Source organism: Gymnoscopelus braueri (assembly GCF_963280865.1).
Source record: "Gymnoscopelus braueri genome assembly, chromosome: 5".
Classification (NCBI taxonomy): Eukaryota; Metazoa; Chordata; class Actinopteri; order Myctophiformes; family Myctophidae; genus Gymnoscopelus; species Gymnoscopelus braueri.
Window position 1 is genome coordinate 50,619,719 of NC_137606.1, and position 15,113 is coordinate 50,634,831.

Below are 15,113 nucleotides of genomic sequence, written 5' to 3' on the forward strand. Positions count from 1 at the left end.
ATTAAAGCCTGGAGATCGAGGCTAGTCAGATTGAAGAAGGTGCACTCGGTTTCACCGACGGAGGCGCCTGAAGGTGACTTGAGCCAACGGGAGGCACCGCCGAGCGAGCTAAAGCGAGCGAGTCGCCGTGCCGAGCGTTGCAAAGTCACCTTCAGTCGACTCAGCGTCGTTGTCAGAACACATAACTTTTCCTTGCTTGCTTTTTGTGGTAAGTATAGAAGTTTAGTTGCCGTTCAGAGGACTATTCCACAGTGATATGGATGGTGTGTTTTTGTATCATTTCACCATACAAAGCCTATTCTCAGTGCCTGACTAAACCTGTCCATTTGGCATAATTTTGATGTATGTGGACAGTGACGACGTAATAACCATACGGTTCTCAATTAGGCTAGTGACAATGGTCCCAAAAAATGGTACCGGAGGTAGAACCAAACACAACATAGTTTTTCTTCATCTCTAAGGCCTATACATGAAATGGATTGTTGTGTAAAAATATTTTACTGCAAAAGTGGTGAAATTGATATATAAAGTTATACACCCCAAACAAAAAATAAAGCCTGGCTGTCTGGGGGTTGAGGCATAAAAACTCATGTAGATTCACAATTGAAGCTCTGACAGATTTAAAACTTGGCATAAATGAAGTCAGGACATTCCTCTACGTTCTAAAAAAAGACTGAATGTCAATATCTGAATGTAAATAGGAGATACAGTCATTTGAACACATACATAGGCTGAAATGTAAATCTATGTAGAATGTTCGGTAGCACTTACAATCATTAAGCACATTAAAGATTAGGTTATCAATGGGCAATACAATGCTTACAAATGTGTTTACAAACACTTATTCATGTATTATTAATGCTATATAAGAAGAAGAAGGAGAAGCGGACTGAGTGGCCCTGTCTTGCCCTATAGGACTGACCGTGGGTAGCTACTGGGACGTAAGTCGGGGCTTGATCAACCCTGGCTGGGTCACCTGGGCGAGGGTGTATGTTGTATGTTGCGAGACCCGAAACACCCGATGACCCCAGGCTACAACACTGATGATATGTCCCAGTTGCATCCATGAGATGTTTTTCTTTATTAGTTATTCTATTTATAGTGGCTCATAGGAATAGACTATGTGACAACCAGGAATAGTTTGGTGACCACGGGAGAGACTGGTGACAGCCGGAATGTAGACGGCATCCCGGGAGCAGTATGGGTTAGCGTCCCAGGCTGTGTCTTCCGTGAGGAAGGAGCCCAACAAACCCACGGTGAGGCCTTTAGGAGGGCCATTCAATCAATCCGCAAGTGGAGCCTGCAGTACCACCACGGCCCAAGGAACCATCACGCCAGAAGGAAATGTTTGGATCGGGGCGGTGCACCTGATCTGGCGCAGCGCTCAGGTCCTGGACCTGGTGAGACGAAGGAGGAGCCCGGCCAGGAGACAACCCACAGAGCCTAGTCCCTCCACGTGCCAGAGCCTCCCCGAGTCCCGGCAGAGTACTTCCGGAGAAGCGGACTGAGTGGCCCTGTCTTGCCCTATAGGACTGACCGTGGGTAGCTACTGGGACGTAAGTCGGGGCTTGATCAACCCTGGCTGGGTCACCTGGGCGAGGGTGTATGTTGTATGTTGCGAGACCCGAAACACCCGATGACCCCAGACACTGATGATACGTCCCAGTTGCATCCATGAGATGTTTTTCTTTATTATAAGCGATGAATTCATGATGAATTAAGTACTTACTAATGCGTAACTAATTGTAAATTGTGTATAGTTGAAAGGTTTATAACTGTGTTTACTAATGCTTATTAACGTATGAATAATGCTATACAAATGATTAATTAATGATGAATTAAGTATTTTACCAATAGTTAACTAATGCTTAATAGTGTATAGTTGAAACATTTATAACTGTGTTTACTAATGCTTAGTTACGTAAGAATAATGCTTTACTAATGATGAGTTCATGATGAATTAAGCATTTACTAATGCTTAACTAATGCTTTATAGTGTATAGTTATTATAAAGTGCTACCGTTATGTTTTCTATTAAAAGTTATTTCAGCCCACAGCCTTGTCTTCATCTAACCTATCCATTTAAACGTGGTTTATGAAGAATGAAGAAAACATGCTCTGCTGTGGCTCTGGGGATTGTCTCATTATGCAGCACAAACAAAAAAAATCACACCCAGTTTGAAGTGGGCGGTGTGGTCACAGTGGTCATCACAGTGATGGAAGTTCACTTAAAGAAAAGTAATATTGTGGACCAACCATTGTACACCCCTAACTTAAAAAAAACATGAATGTGTTTTTTTTTAAGTGCATAGTCCTATTTATAGGGCTATGCACATGTGTCATGTTTCACTAGCCAATCACAGTCCTGAATAGACTGTGATTGGCCAATCACGGTGCAGGGTTAGGGGGGTACAATGGTGGCCAATCACAGCGCAGGGTTGGGGGGGTGCAATGGGTGGGGGGGTACAATGGTGGCCAATCACAGTGCAGCGAATGTCGATGTCCAAACCTCACATATAGGGGCGGTTTCACCGCCCAAAAACTGCCAATTATTTTATTTTCAGTGCACACCCTTTGGGTCCTCATGTTGTTGACTATAAATGCTGGCTCATTACCTTATAAATAGCTGGGGGGGAATTCAGTTCGTACATCAAACAAGATAAAAGATAGAAATCCAGAAACCAGAGGCCCATGATCAAATAGAAGGTTCTGGTTATTAATCACAATAAATGCACCGTATATACTGTACCTCTAATCAGCATAATATATTCATAGTCATACAGTATGTTGTTTGGATAGATGTGAGGGTGTCGAGAAGGCTGACAATGACTCAGTCATTGTCAGCCTTCTCGACAATGACGAGGTCGGGCATGGTCAGGTCGCAGAGGACTTCTTGTCCTGCTATAATGATGCGTTCCTTGAATTGAACATCTCAAAAACAAAAGAGCTCTGTATTGACTTCAGACGTGGTCCCCATCCCACCCAGAACACTGATATCGGTGGCCAGCCAGTGGAAATCGTACCCAGTTATAAATACCTGGGCACGATTATTGACAGCAACTTGAAATTTGATGTCAACACTGACATGCTGTGTAAGAAGGGCCAGCAACGCCTTTTCTGCCTAAGGAAATTAGCCAGATTTAATGTCGACAGAGACCTGATGAAACTGTTTTACAGTGCCTATGTACATTCTGTTATCTCCTTCTTTATCATCTGTTGGTGTGGTAACCTCGCCATTAAAGATACAAATTCTCTTAAAAGTGTTGTGAAAACTGCCTCCAAAATTACTGGCATCCAGTTGGAGAGCCTTGATCCGTTCTATAACAGACAGCTGCTCATGAAGGCCAGGTCCATTCGGCAAGATAGTGCCCACCCACTCGAGCCAGAGTACAGGCTGTTGCCATCTGGCCGTCGTCTAGGTGCCCCTGGTGTCAAAAATAACAGATACAAGCACTCCTTTGTCCCTGCCTCAATTCGTGCAATCAACGCTGCCAGTAACAGGTAAAGGATATGTTACTGATGATGACGATGTTGAAACAAGCACTTTATGCCGGCACTTTATATCCTAGCACCTTTTTCTGAATGTAGCCTTTTATTTTTATCTCTTGCACTAGATGCGCCCAGACTTCTGTTTTATGCTATGGTGTTTCATGTCTGTTGTTGTCCTGTACCGTCTGTATGTTTTAAACCACTGCTCTTGCTGTAAACCTAATTGCCCTTTTGAGACATTAATAAAGACCTTGAACCTTGAACCTTGAACCTTGAATCTTGTAGGCTATGGTGTTTCCTGGTCTATTTATGCTAAGCTTGTTCTTTTATTTTGATGCTAGGTTTGAGGTTTATCTGGTGTCCTATTGTGACAGGGTGGAAAACGGGACATTATTATTATTTGCGTTATTTATATTAATGCACTGTTTCATCATCTTAACCCTCCTTTTAACCTTATTGTTGATGAAAGCACTGTATTTATTATGATGGTCATGTTTTCCCCCGGTCCCCGAGCCACTTGGTATGCCCCGATTGACAATGACAGCGAACAGCTGTGAGATTGACTGACACTCGGGCGTGGTCCCCGCGGCCCAATCCCACAGCAGGTCACGTCGCCGACAGCCAACCACGACGGAGGAGGGCGCAGTGTCTCTCGTGAAACGAGTAGACCGGTCATTTTAAAAAGGAGAGCGAGCGAGTAAGAAGCAGAGCAGGAGTGTGTGTGAAGGAACCGGTGCGACACAGAAAGTCCCAGAGCGTAGCCGAGGAAAAGGGCGAGAGAGACGGGAGAGCGCGTGCTGCCAGCCACGGAGAGAACGAGCAAACATTGGCAGACGGCTCCATTATAGAAATAGCACATTAAATCAATATTCCATCAGAATCTTTCACTTGGTGATACAAGCACCAAATTTGGCACAAATGATGTCCAGGATATACTATTTAAGAAAAGTACGTTATCCAGCTGAAACTCCAAGATGGCCACCAGTTTTCAAGATGGCCGCCTCATCAAATGCAAAATAAATGTTTTTGAAGTAGAACTTGAATGAACAGAAATGTATTAATGATCCAAAAATCAAAATGAATGTATTCTGACTGGAAGAACTCAATAGTGTCAATTGAATTCCAATATGGCCGCCAGTTTACAAGATTCAAGATTTTATCACGTGACTCAAAATGAGCATTTTCGGAAGCTGTCTGATCACAGATATTGCATTAAGTTGAAGGGAAACATCCATGATCATTCATTGAAATGTTGTGGTCAAGCTCTATTGGTTTGACATTTTTTATAAGAGTGATGTCAAAGCACAACCAGGGCACACTGGTGACATCACTGCTGTGAGACTCAGCATGGGGTTCAGTGTCGGCTTGTAGTGTACTAGCTGTAGTTGTAGTTTACTAAATGTTGTAGTGGTGTACTCACTGTAGTTTGTACTGTAGTATACTTTAGTGTCCCAAATGCTAATATGCCCCTGTATATATCTCAACTACAAGTTTAGTTAGTTGTAGTATTGTAGTTAGATAGCCGCACCTGAATTGACAGGATGTGCCAGCGCGGGAGAGCCGAGCCAAGGGTAACGGGCTTCAGTTACCTGGATGGCAGATGGCCTCTTTCAAACAAACTCATCAGCCTTGAAGGCTTAAGTCCTTGCAACCACGAAGAAGCTGACTCCAGCATCTTCACACATGCTCTCCATGCAGCCAAGCAACAAATGAAGTCTGTGTTGATTAAGGCATGCAACACAGATATTCTTGTTGTTGCAGTCAGTGCAGGCTTAGAAATGATTTGGGTATAATTTGGCCAGGGTCAGTCCATTAGGTGATTGCCAATTCATGATATGGTAGTAATTGTTGGCCCAGAGAAATCCAGTGGCATGCTGTCGTGTCAGCTTTTCATGGTAAAGGCAAGAAAACTGCATGTCAGGCAACAGTGTGCAAAATGCAAACTGAAAGCCCTGCCAACTGTGGCTGGCAAAAAGATGGAGAGGTCTGGCAAGTTCTCTGGACAATCCTTCCACCTATTGTTCAGACTTGTGAGCAGTTGACAGAATGTGTCTAAAAGACTGAATCCCGAGGACGATGCAAACCAATCTGTTACGGTTTGGTTCCATATGACCAAAGTGCAGCACAGTCCAGTCCAGTCCAGTACAGCATAATACAGTACAGTCCAGTACAGTACTACAGTCCAATACAGTACAGTACAGTCCAATACAGTACAGTCCAGTATAATACAGTCCAGTCCAGTCCAGTCCAGTGTCGTACAGTGCCATACAGTGCAGTACAGTATAATACAGTGCCGTACAGTGCCTACAGTACAGTACAGCACAGTATAGTACAGTATAGTGCAGTAGGCTACAGCACAGCACAGCACAGCATTTGTATCATCATAATATCCAATTATTTAGATTTTCTAAATGCAGAATTGGATATCTCATACTTAAAAACGATTTCGATGTACTGTATATACCATCAAAATAGGATTATTCAATCAAAATATAGTTCAAACACTGTTTAAAACCACTTCCAATGGCGGCCATCTTGAAACATGCAGACATTTTGTTTTTTTCAAGTGGATAACGTACTTTTCTGAGAGAGTAGGTTCTGAAGCACTTGTGTGCCAAATTTGGTGCTGCTTGTATCACCAAGTGAAAGATCGTTTCAGCAATCTGCTCCACTATAAAAGTCTAAGTACTTACCCAGTTACCTCGAACCTGTGTGTAGCCTGTTGAAAAGAAAATAGTTATTTAAGGAGTTCCTAGGCTCCTCCATTCAAACCTAGGTGGCGTAGTCTGCAATGTTTAATCATTTTATTCCATTGGTATACACAACAATTATGCACCCCGCACTTTAATGTGCATCTGATATTTTATTGTTGTAAACCAATTGTGAATAAGTTAAAAGGTGTCATTATTCCAGACACCTTTTAACTGACACAGTAAATTGACACAGTTACATGTGACTCAGTCAGCCACCGTCACACTATCACTGCACTTGAATTGTTTCAATTATTGTAGCAATCAATTGTTTGTGTGTCAAAAAAGGCACAGCATTTATTTTTACAATACACTCTATGAGAAATGACCAAAATATGACAACATAGCGGCCGCCTTTAGAATGCGGTTATAAGTGCTTTTTGTGGCCGAGCAGAGCACTTTTAAAAGTTTATACTGGTTCAACTTTTAGAGAAATGGTTTATGACGTGGACCGCTTTTTATCAGCTGTCCAATTACAACTGTACATAAATGCAGAGCACTCTCTGCCACAGAAGCAATCCATTCATAATAATAATAATAATAATAATAAACATTTATCACCTTCATGACATAAATGCAGCTCAAAGTGCTTTACAGAGCAAGAAAAACTAAAAACAAAAAACAGAGCAAAAAACAAGAAAATAATAATAAATTCGAGGGATAAGGCAGAGGCAGGAAGAGGCAGGCAGAGAGAGAGAGAGAGAGAGAGAGAGAGCGAGAGAGCGAGAGAGAGAGAAAGAGAGGCAGAGAGAGAGAGAGAGAGAGAGAGGCAGTGAGAGGCAGTGACAGAGAGAGAGGCAGTGAGAGGCAGAGAGAGAGAGAGAGGCAGTGACAGAGAGAGAGAGAGGCAGTGAGAGGCAGTGACAGAGAGAGAGAGGCAGTGAGAGAAAGTGACAGAGAGAGAGAGGCAGTGACAGAGAGAGAGAGAGAGAGAGAGAGAGAGAGAGAGAGAGAGAGAGAGAGAGAGAGAGAGAGAGAGAGAGAGGCAGATTCACGCAAATTGCTCAGAAATCCTTGGTTTAAATGCTCAATATGACGTAAAATCTGAGGGCGGAGCTCACTGGTCAAAGTGATAGATGTGTTCCTCATGAGTCAAGACACATGTGTAAGCAAGTTTCACGGCTGTCGGCCAAACGAGGCATGACTTCTGCCTGTTTAAAGTTTGCATGTTCAAAACATTGCTATAGCGCCCCCCTTTGACCAATGGACCCTTCGCTAAGCCCCACCCACTCCACTCTGTGACTGGTGGTGCGAAGTTAGTCACACCCAGGCCTGGCAGCGTCTGGCAAGCTTTGCTTCTCACCCATTGACTTGCATGTTAAATGATGGCTTTTCCCCTTAAAAATAATCGATCATTTCAGGAGCAAGAGCTTCAAAATCTCTTCTAAATCTAGTCAACAAGGCCTGCAGTAGGCTATGCACTGGACAAATGTGCATGACATTATTTCAATGAACTAAAAACATGGGAAATGTTAGAGGGAGTAATAGCCATGGATACACGACGGTCAACTGTCACGACCGTCATGGATGAACTTCAACCTGGTGTTTGCACTTTCTTCATTTATAGCCCGTACATCTACATAAACGTTCATATTTCAAATATAAAGTGCTTATCCCATGGCCACGGATGTTACATTTATGTACGGGCTCTCAGAAGTACCCGTATCATCCGTATTGTTCAATAAAAAGCATTTTTATCTGATCGGTGGCCATTTTCTCCATGCGCTTTCAACTGAGCGACCCTATCGGTTTGTAGGTGTATTGCACTCTGATACATTATGAGAAAATGGCCACTGATCGGATTAAAATGCTTTTTATTGAACAATACAGAATATACGGGTACTTTTGAGAGTCCTGTGCATAATTTTAACATCCGTGGCCATGGGGTAAGCACTTTATATTTGAAATCTGAACGTTTATATAGATGTACGGACCGTAAATGGAGAAAGTGCAAACACCAGGTTAAAGTTGATCCATGACTGTAACAGGAGTTTTCATGTACCGCAGGGTAAGACTGCAGCTGCAGCAGCAGTTAATAAATAGACAAACAAATGAATTAATATACTTTAACGTGCGGAATCCGAAACAGGCAGCGCTGTGATTCTGAATTGTGTTACGATTACGGTGATTAGTAGCCTATTATTGACACCACCTGGGCGAGTGAGTCGTGTCTGTAACTTTCCTGACGTTAAACTGTGTATGTGTTCAACACACCCGGACCCGGTCTAAGTGCAGATTTCAGCTTGGGACAAGCAGCCTCCAACGGGTTTGGGTACGTGGTTCATAGTCACCATTGCGTTATCGTGGTATTCTTATTCTTGCTATTATGTTGCAAATGATTGTGTGTGTGCGGGCGAAATAACATTGACAGCTATGGCAGCAGGTGACGAAAGCTTGCCAGACCTATGCCAGGCAAACAACGGTTGCTAAGCTGGCATTGGACAATCGCTTTTGGGGTGGGGTTTAGCGAAGGGTCCATTGGAGTAAGATTGGTTTCAGTGATACGTGGGAGATCTAAAGGTCAGAGGTCAAAATGTGAAAGTTGTTAGGCATGAGGAGACGCATGTATGTATCGAAGTTTCATGGCTGTAGGTCAAACAGGGCATGAGTTGTACCTGTTCAAAGTTGTCATATTTCAATTGAGTGCTACAGCGCCACCCTTTGGCCAATGGTTGTGAGTTTAGTTTCTTAGCCGTTTGGCATAGCCCTCTACCATATTGCAGAGTTTCGTAAAAAGTGACCTCACGGTTGGGCCAGAACTGAAAAAACGGCGGAAGAACGCCTACTGTACTATCTCAATAAGGCTTTGAGCCTGATAGGCCTCGAAACCTTAATGATTGGAGCATATCTTATACAAATGAGACAGTAGCTTCAGGTGGCTGCAATTCAAAACTGGCCCCTGTAAAAGTCATATAGCTTTTTTTGGTGCTTGAAAAGCTGTGTCGCCATATAGCTGCCTGGTAGTTGGCTCGAAGTGTGTGCTGCATGGCGTAAGCTGTCACGTCACTCACGTCATAGTGGAAGTGATGATGATGATGATGATGATGATGATGCGATGCGAGAGAGCGGTGTAGCCAACGGCAACTCAGGACTCCTGAATTGCTGACCTCCATACCCTCCTGGCCAGCATAAGTGTCTTGAGCATAAGTGTCTTGAGCTCTGCAGTGTTGTTAGCGCCACTGTCGCGCCGCAGTGTATCTACGCAGGTGGTGCTCCTGGTATGCCTTACGCATGGTGGTATATTCCAGAAAGGCATCTGCCCTATCAGTCTTTGAGCTCGAGTCCGAGTCAAGTCTCGAGTCTTTGAGGGTAGAGTCCGAGTCGAGTCTCAAGTCGCATGTTTGGTGACTCGAGTGCAACTCGAGTGTGAGTCATTCACTTGAGTCCCCATCTCTACCATATGCAGTGCCGCCTTAACCCATTAAGACCTGGAACACATCTGTGTCATTTTAGATTTCAGCTATTATTTGAGCATTATTTTACACTTTGGCTATTCAAGAATAGCAGATCTACAAGCTCATAGCGTGGCACTGAGTGCCGCGCTACGAGCTTGTAGATCTGCTATTTTTTTTTAAATCTTGAAAATGTGTGCAAATCTGTGAATGTACGTATTATGTTCTTTTAAAGTGAACATTTTTAACTCAAATCTTTGCTTCTGGAGGTCCCTGGATCCCTTTGAGATGGGGGTCCGCGGCCAAATACATATAATTTTGGGGGTCCTTGACAATTACGAAAAAGTTTGAGAACCACTGATATAGCAATATTTTGTTTTTTAGAAAAACAACTGTTGATTTAGAAGACATTTGTAGAATCGGCTTCAGGTCAATGGGTTAAAGGGCTAGACCACTTTGGTAAAGGTTTGGGTTGTGTAGTTACCTTGCCATGATGTAACTCCAAAGGTGGGCAAGGAATCAAAAGTAATTGCTCCATTTATAAGAAATTGATAATCCAATACAGGCTATTCATTGACTTTCATTGTGAAGAGGCTCAGGAGAAGCTCTTTTGGCCCGTAAACAAATGCAAACCAAGTTGATCCTGACAATTTTTTTCCTGACATTTATTCTTCATTTTGGAGGAATGTTTTACAAACAAAAAATTTCTGTGACTTAAAGACATCACCTAGTAGGTAAATGATAGAAATAGTCAGTACTTGGATGAAGTACTCCTTTAATCCCATGTACGATGAGCTGATATTTATTATTCTTGCACCTTAACTAACGTCCATATCATGTACAGCAGGGGTCTTCAACAGGGGGTCTGCGACCCCTAAGGGGGTCCTCAGAGTTACTACAGGGGGGCCGCCAAATCTTTGTGTGATACGAACTTTTTTTCTTTTTTACATTAAACACTTGAACCATATAGCATCCAAATTCTGAGGAGAATTTTAGCCAAAAATAGCTGATCTACAAGCTCACAACGCCTCACAGATTGGCTATTTTCGGCAAAGCGTTTTGGTGTAGACGGAAAAAAGAGCAGACTAAGTACAGAGCCAAAGGCCAAGAGTGAAAGGTAAAGTTTATTAAGTATTGACGGTTTAAGTGGTTAAATGTTTGAAAATACACATTAACATGAATCCAAAATACACTGATGATCGTGATATCAAGCAATGAAACTATATGGAATCTATGAAAAAGGTGTGGGGGTCCCTGCTTCATCTCTCTCTCAACTAAGGGGTCCTTGGCCTGAAAAAAAGTTAGCCCAAAACAAACTAGTAAGGCTACTTCTTGGCCTCAATCACAAAACCCATCTAACCCCTGCTCATTTTGCTAGGATTGGATGGCTCAGGGTTGAGGACAGAGTACAGCAACTTGCAATGGGCCTGGTCTTTAAGATACACCACAACATTGGGATCCCCCTATATTTGTCAAAATACTTCCAAAACGTTAATGAAGTCCACGATCATAACACCAGAGGCAGCTCCCCGAATCATGTTCAACCCAGATTTGGCTCAACAAAGGGAATGAACTCGTTCTCATGCTATTCAACAAAAATGTGGAATGGCCTACCAAAAGGAGTAAAGGAGTGTAAAACCCTACTCACTTTCAAAACTGCCCTAAAGATACACCTTCAGGAGGCTGCAATTCGAAAATGGCCCCTGTCTAAGTCTTAACCTACATCCCCCTCCCCATTTTTTTTCCTTCTCTTGTATATATTTTTTTCACTCTTCATACCAGTAACCTGTAAGCTGATTGTATAACATTCTGTATAGTAGTGTGTATATCTGTCTGTCTCTTATATGTCATTATGATTTGTGTGCATGGGGATCTCATCTTAAACAAGCTCAGTGCTTAATGAGTCTTCCAGTTTAGTAGACCTTGTATTGTGAATTTGTACTTCCATGTACTGTTATTCTCATGTCTTACTAAATAAAGTACATCAATCAATCAATTCTACAAACTTTAACTTCTGATCCTGGGGACAGAAGGCAGACTGTCTGTCCCAGACAATAATAATAATAATAATAATAAACTTTATTTGTATAGCACCTTTCATGACATGAAATGCAGCTCAGAGTGCTTTACAGAGCAAGAATACAATTACAGTTAGAACCAATTTAACAATAAAGCAAACAAAAATAAAATAAAATAAAATAAAAGCAAAAGCATAAAACAACATTAAAATAGGCAATACAGTGAGGAATTAAAAATCAACCAAAGAATCAGCTAAAAGCAAGAGTGAAGAAATAGGTCTTGAGCTGTGCTTTAAAGCTATCGACAGAGGCTGCCTGTCTTAGGTGTAATGGGAGTTTATACAAGACTGAGAGCAGTGGTGGAAAAAGTACTCAAATGTTTTACTTAAAGGGGAATTTTGGACTAAAGTTTTCTTACCTTTTCTATGACGTTATGATATCTTAGGATGAATGGTATAGTAGAAAATTTTCATAACTCCACCCCTGAGCCGCCACAGCTTAAAAGGTGCGCGGATAGGCCTTAGGTTAGATCACATATTTTAATGGCTTTTTTTTTTTTTTTTTTTGCTGAGATCTGACGTTCATAGTGACAGAACACTATGCAACCAAAAAAAAAAAAAAAAAAAAAACAGAAGTCTCGCTAGACGAGATTGAAATCTCGAGATTTCAATCTCATCTAGCAAGACTTCTGTTTTTTTTTTTTTTTTTTTTTTTTGGGTACAGTGTTCTGTCACTATGAACGTCAGATCTCACCAAAAAAACAATAAAAAAAAGCTGTTAAAATATGTGATCTAACCTAAGGCCTATCCGCGCACCTTTTAAGCTGTGGCGGCTCAGGGGTGGAGTTATGAAAAATTTCTACTGTACCATTCATCCTAAGATATCATAACGTCATAGAAAAGGTAAGAAAACTTTAGTCCAAAATTCTCCTTTAAGTAAAAGTATCAATACTGCAATGTAGAAGTACTCCATTACAAGTTAAACGTACAGAATAAAAATACTTGGTAAAAGTACAAAAGTATTGGTATCAAATTGTACTTAAAGTACCAAAAGTAAAAGTACTACAATATTTGAAAATAGCAGATCTACAAGCTCACAACGCGTCGCATCGCGACGTGTTGTGAACTTGTAGATCGGCTATTGTCAAATATAGACATTTACCTAGTTGACCGGGAGTCCCCCCAGGGGTCTATGTCTATGTCTAGGGATGAAGGGGGGCCCAAATTTGGCCCCAGAGACGTAGATTACGGAGGAGGCTCTCGCTCTCTGTGTGTGTGTGTGTGTGTGTGTGTGTGTGTGTGTGTGCGTGCGTGCGTGCGTGCGTGCGTGCGTGCGTGTTAAATTGTGTTAAATTCAACAGAGATTACAGTCTTTTCCACAATAATTGCTAAAACACATTTCTTGAAACCTTAACCCGTTTTCCTCAAACCTTTAAAAACACAAACCCAAATCTTCAAACCAGGGCTGGATTAACTCATATACGGCCCTATTCTGGGCGCCGCCTTACCCATTATCCCTAAACTTCTTGAGCTTGTAGATCGGCTTTTTGAACTATTTGAAAATGTTTTTCAAAATAGTAAAAAATGGCAAAGAAGTTTAGGGATAATGGGTAAGGCGGCGCCCAGAATAGGGCCCTCAGTGCCAAACTTATTTCTGGCTTTATCATCCCTGTGCCAAGGCCAAAAATACATTGTTAAAAAAAAAGTGCTCTGGAGCCGAGATACAGCCTTTTTCAGTAAGAAGTTAAACAAGAAGTGAATTGAGCAGAAAATCTTCAAATCATGATATCTTGGGTTCTGAACATTTTTTTTTCAAAAAAAGAAAGTGCAAAAATAAATTGCCCTCTGCGATTTGGGTTTGGCACTGCTCTATTGTGAATCCATTTCCTGCTCCTGAAGTCTGGGGTGACCAAACATGGCCCAGTATTCAAATATGGGACATTGTAATTGGTAGTTAGTTGTACTTTCTGTTCTCCAGCAACATGTTGTAGACCAGCTTGTAGACCTGCAGCACCTCCTGAGAGGCGGGCCGCAGCGCGGGGTCTGTCCTCTTACACTTCGCGTGGACCTGTGACAGGTGGGAGAGGGCCACGTCGCCCCCGGCCACGCTCCCCATCAGGTGGCGCGTCACCTCCGGGATCTTCCAGATATCCGACTTCTCGTCGTAGCCGGGCATGAGCTTGTCTGAAAAGGCCAGGCCCTTGTACGGCCAGAGCTGCTCCGGCGCCACAAAGTCCCCGTGAGCCTCCCTTGACCAGCATTTGACCAGCAGGCCCCTGGCAGCGTCCACCTCCGGCAGCATGTCCAGGTCGTTGACCACCAGACGGAAGTTGCTGCTCAGCAGGAACTGGGTCAAGGTGGGGATTAGCCATTCTGTGTCACACATAACACGGCAGCCCACAGGGCTGTCGTGGAGGTAGCTGAGGACAGACACGTAGTCCACGGCCAACCTCAGACGTATCTGCCAGGTGTTGTTATGCCGGTGTCTCTCCTGTGCCAGCACAGTGTCCAGGTTTTTCATGGAGCCCAGTGGGTGGTACTCAGTGACTATCATGTGCTCCTCTAGGCACACACCCACCAGCTGTACCACGTGGGGGCCTTGCAGGGCTTGCAGCATGGAGACATCGTGGACAAATAGCTTCAGTAACCTCGGAGAGATTATCGCTTTGGACAACACCACCTTCTGACCTCTCCACTCTGACAGGAACACCTTCTTTACCATATTCTCGCCGATCAGTTCCAACGTGCGCACTTCCGCGATGATTTGCGGACACTGCAGCCAGGACGAGCAGTCCTTCATGGCGTCTATTTTGAAGTGACCGGGAGGACAGACCTGAGGAGGCATCTCTGATACATGTCTCAGGTACAGGTACAGCATGTAGATCAACAACATTTTGGCGAACAGCACACAGAGACACAAAGACCACCGAGACATTTTGTGCATGACCTTGTAAAATAATGAGTTTTTCAGGAGCACAAAGGTGACGCGAAGCTCAGCCTATCCGTGAAGCAAATGGGATGGATGGGTCCCAGGTTAGGTGGGGTACCAGATAACAGGATTGAGGATTGACAGGATAGATTTTTGGTTCACTGCCTCAGTCTCTGAAAAACAATGTAAACAGGCACAGGAATGAAGACATGAACCGTTCACTTGCGTTCCTAATTTTCCTCTCATTTATTCACAATAATACAATCACAAATATCACAATAAATCAACATTTCCCTGTTCTGCAACAATGTCTCTCTTTTTAACAAAGCCCATAGCACCTTCAAGGTGAGCATATGTGTGTGTACAGTTATTCCCTTCCAGGTACTGTAAGTATACGTGTGTGTGTGTGTGTGTGTGTGTGTGTGTGTGTGTGTGTGTGTGCGTGCGTGCGTGCGTGTGTGTTCCAGGTAGGTATAGCATGTATGTGTGTGGGTGAATGTGTTGAATATGTGTTTTACAGGTGAGTATTTGTATAT

The 15,113-nt window shown here is 42.9% G+C and overlaps 1 protein-coding gene across 1 annotated transcript; it reads right to left on the bottom strand.

Moving 5' to 3' along the window:
* Nucleotides 1-13,290: 13,290 nt before the first annotated feature.
* Nucleotides 13,291-14,541, bottom strand: LOC308085970 (protein O-mannose kinase-like; the record flags this gene model as incomplete). Its single annotated transcript, XM_080429285.1, has 1 exon — nt 13,291-14,541. One exon carries the CDS (start codon nt 14,539-14,541, stop codon nt 13,603-13,605), a length of 939 nt encoding a protein of 312 aa, XP_080285411.1. The 3' UTR covers nt 13,291-13,602.
* Nucleotides 14,542-15,113: the final 572 nt, after the last annotated feature.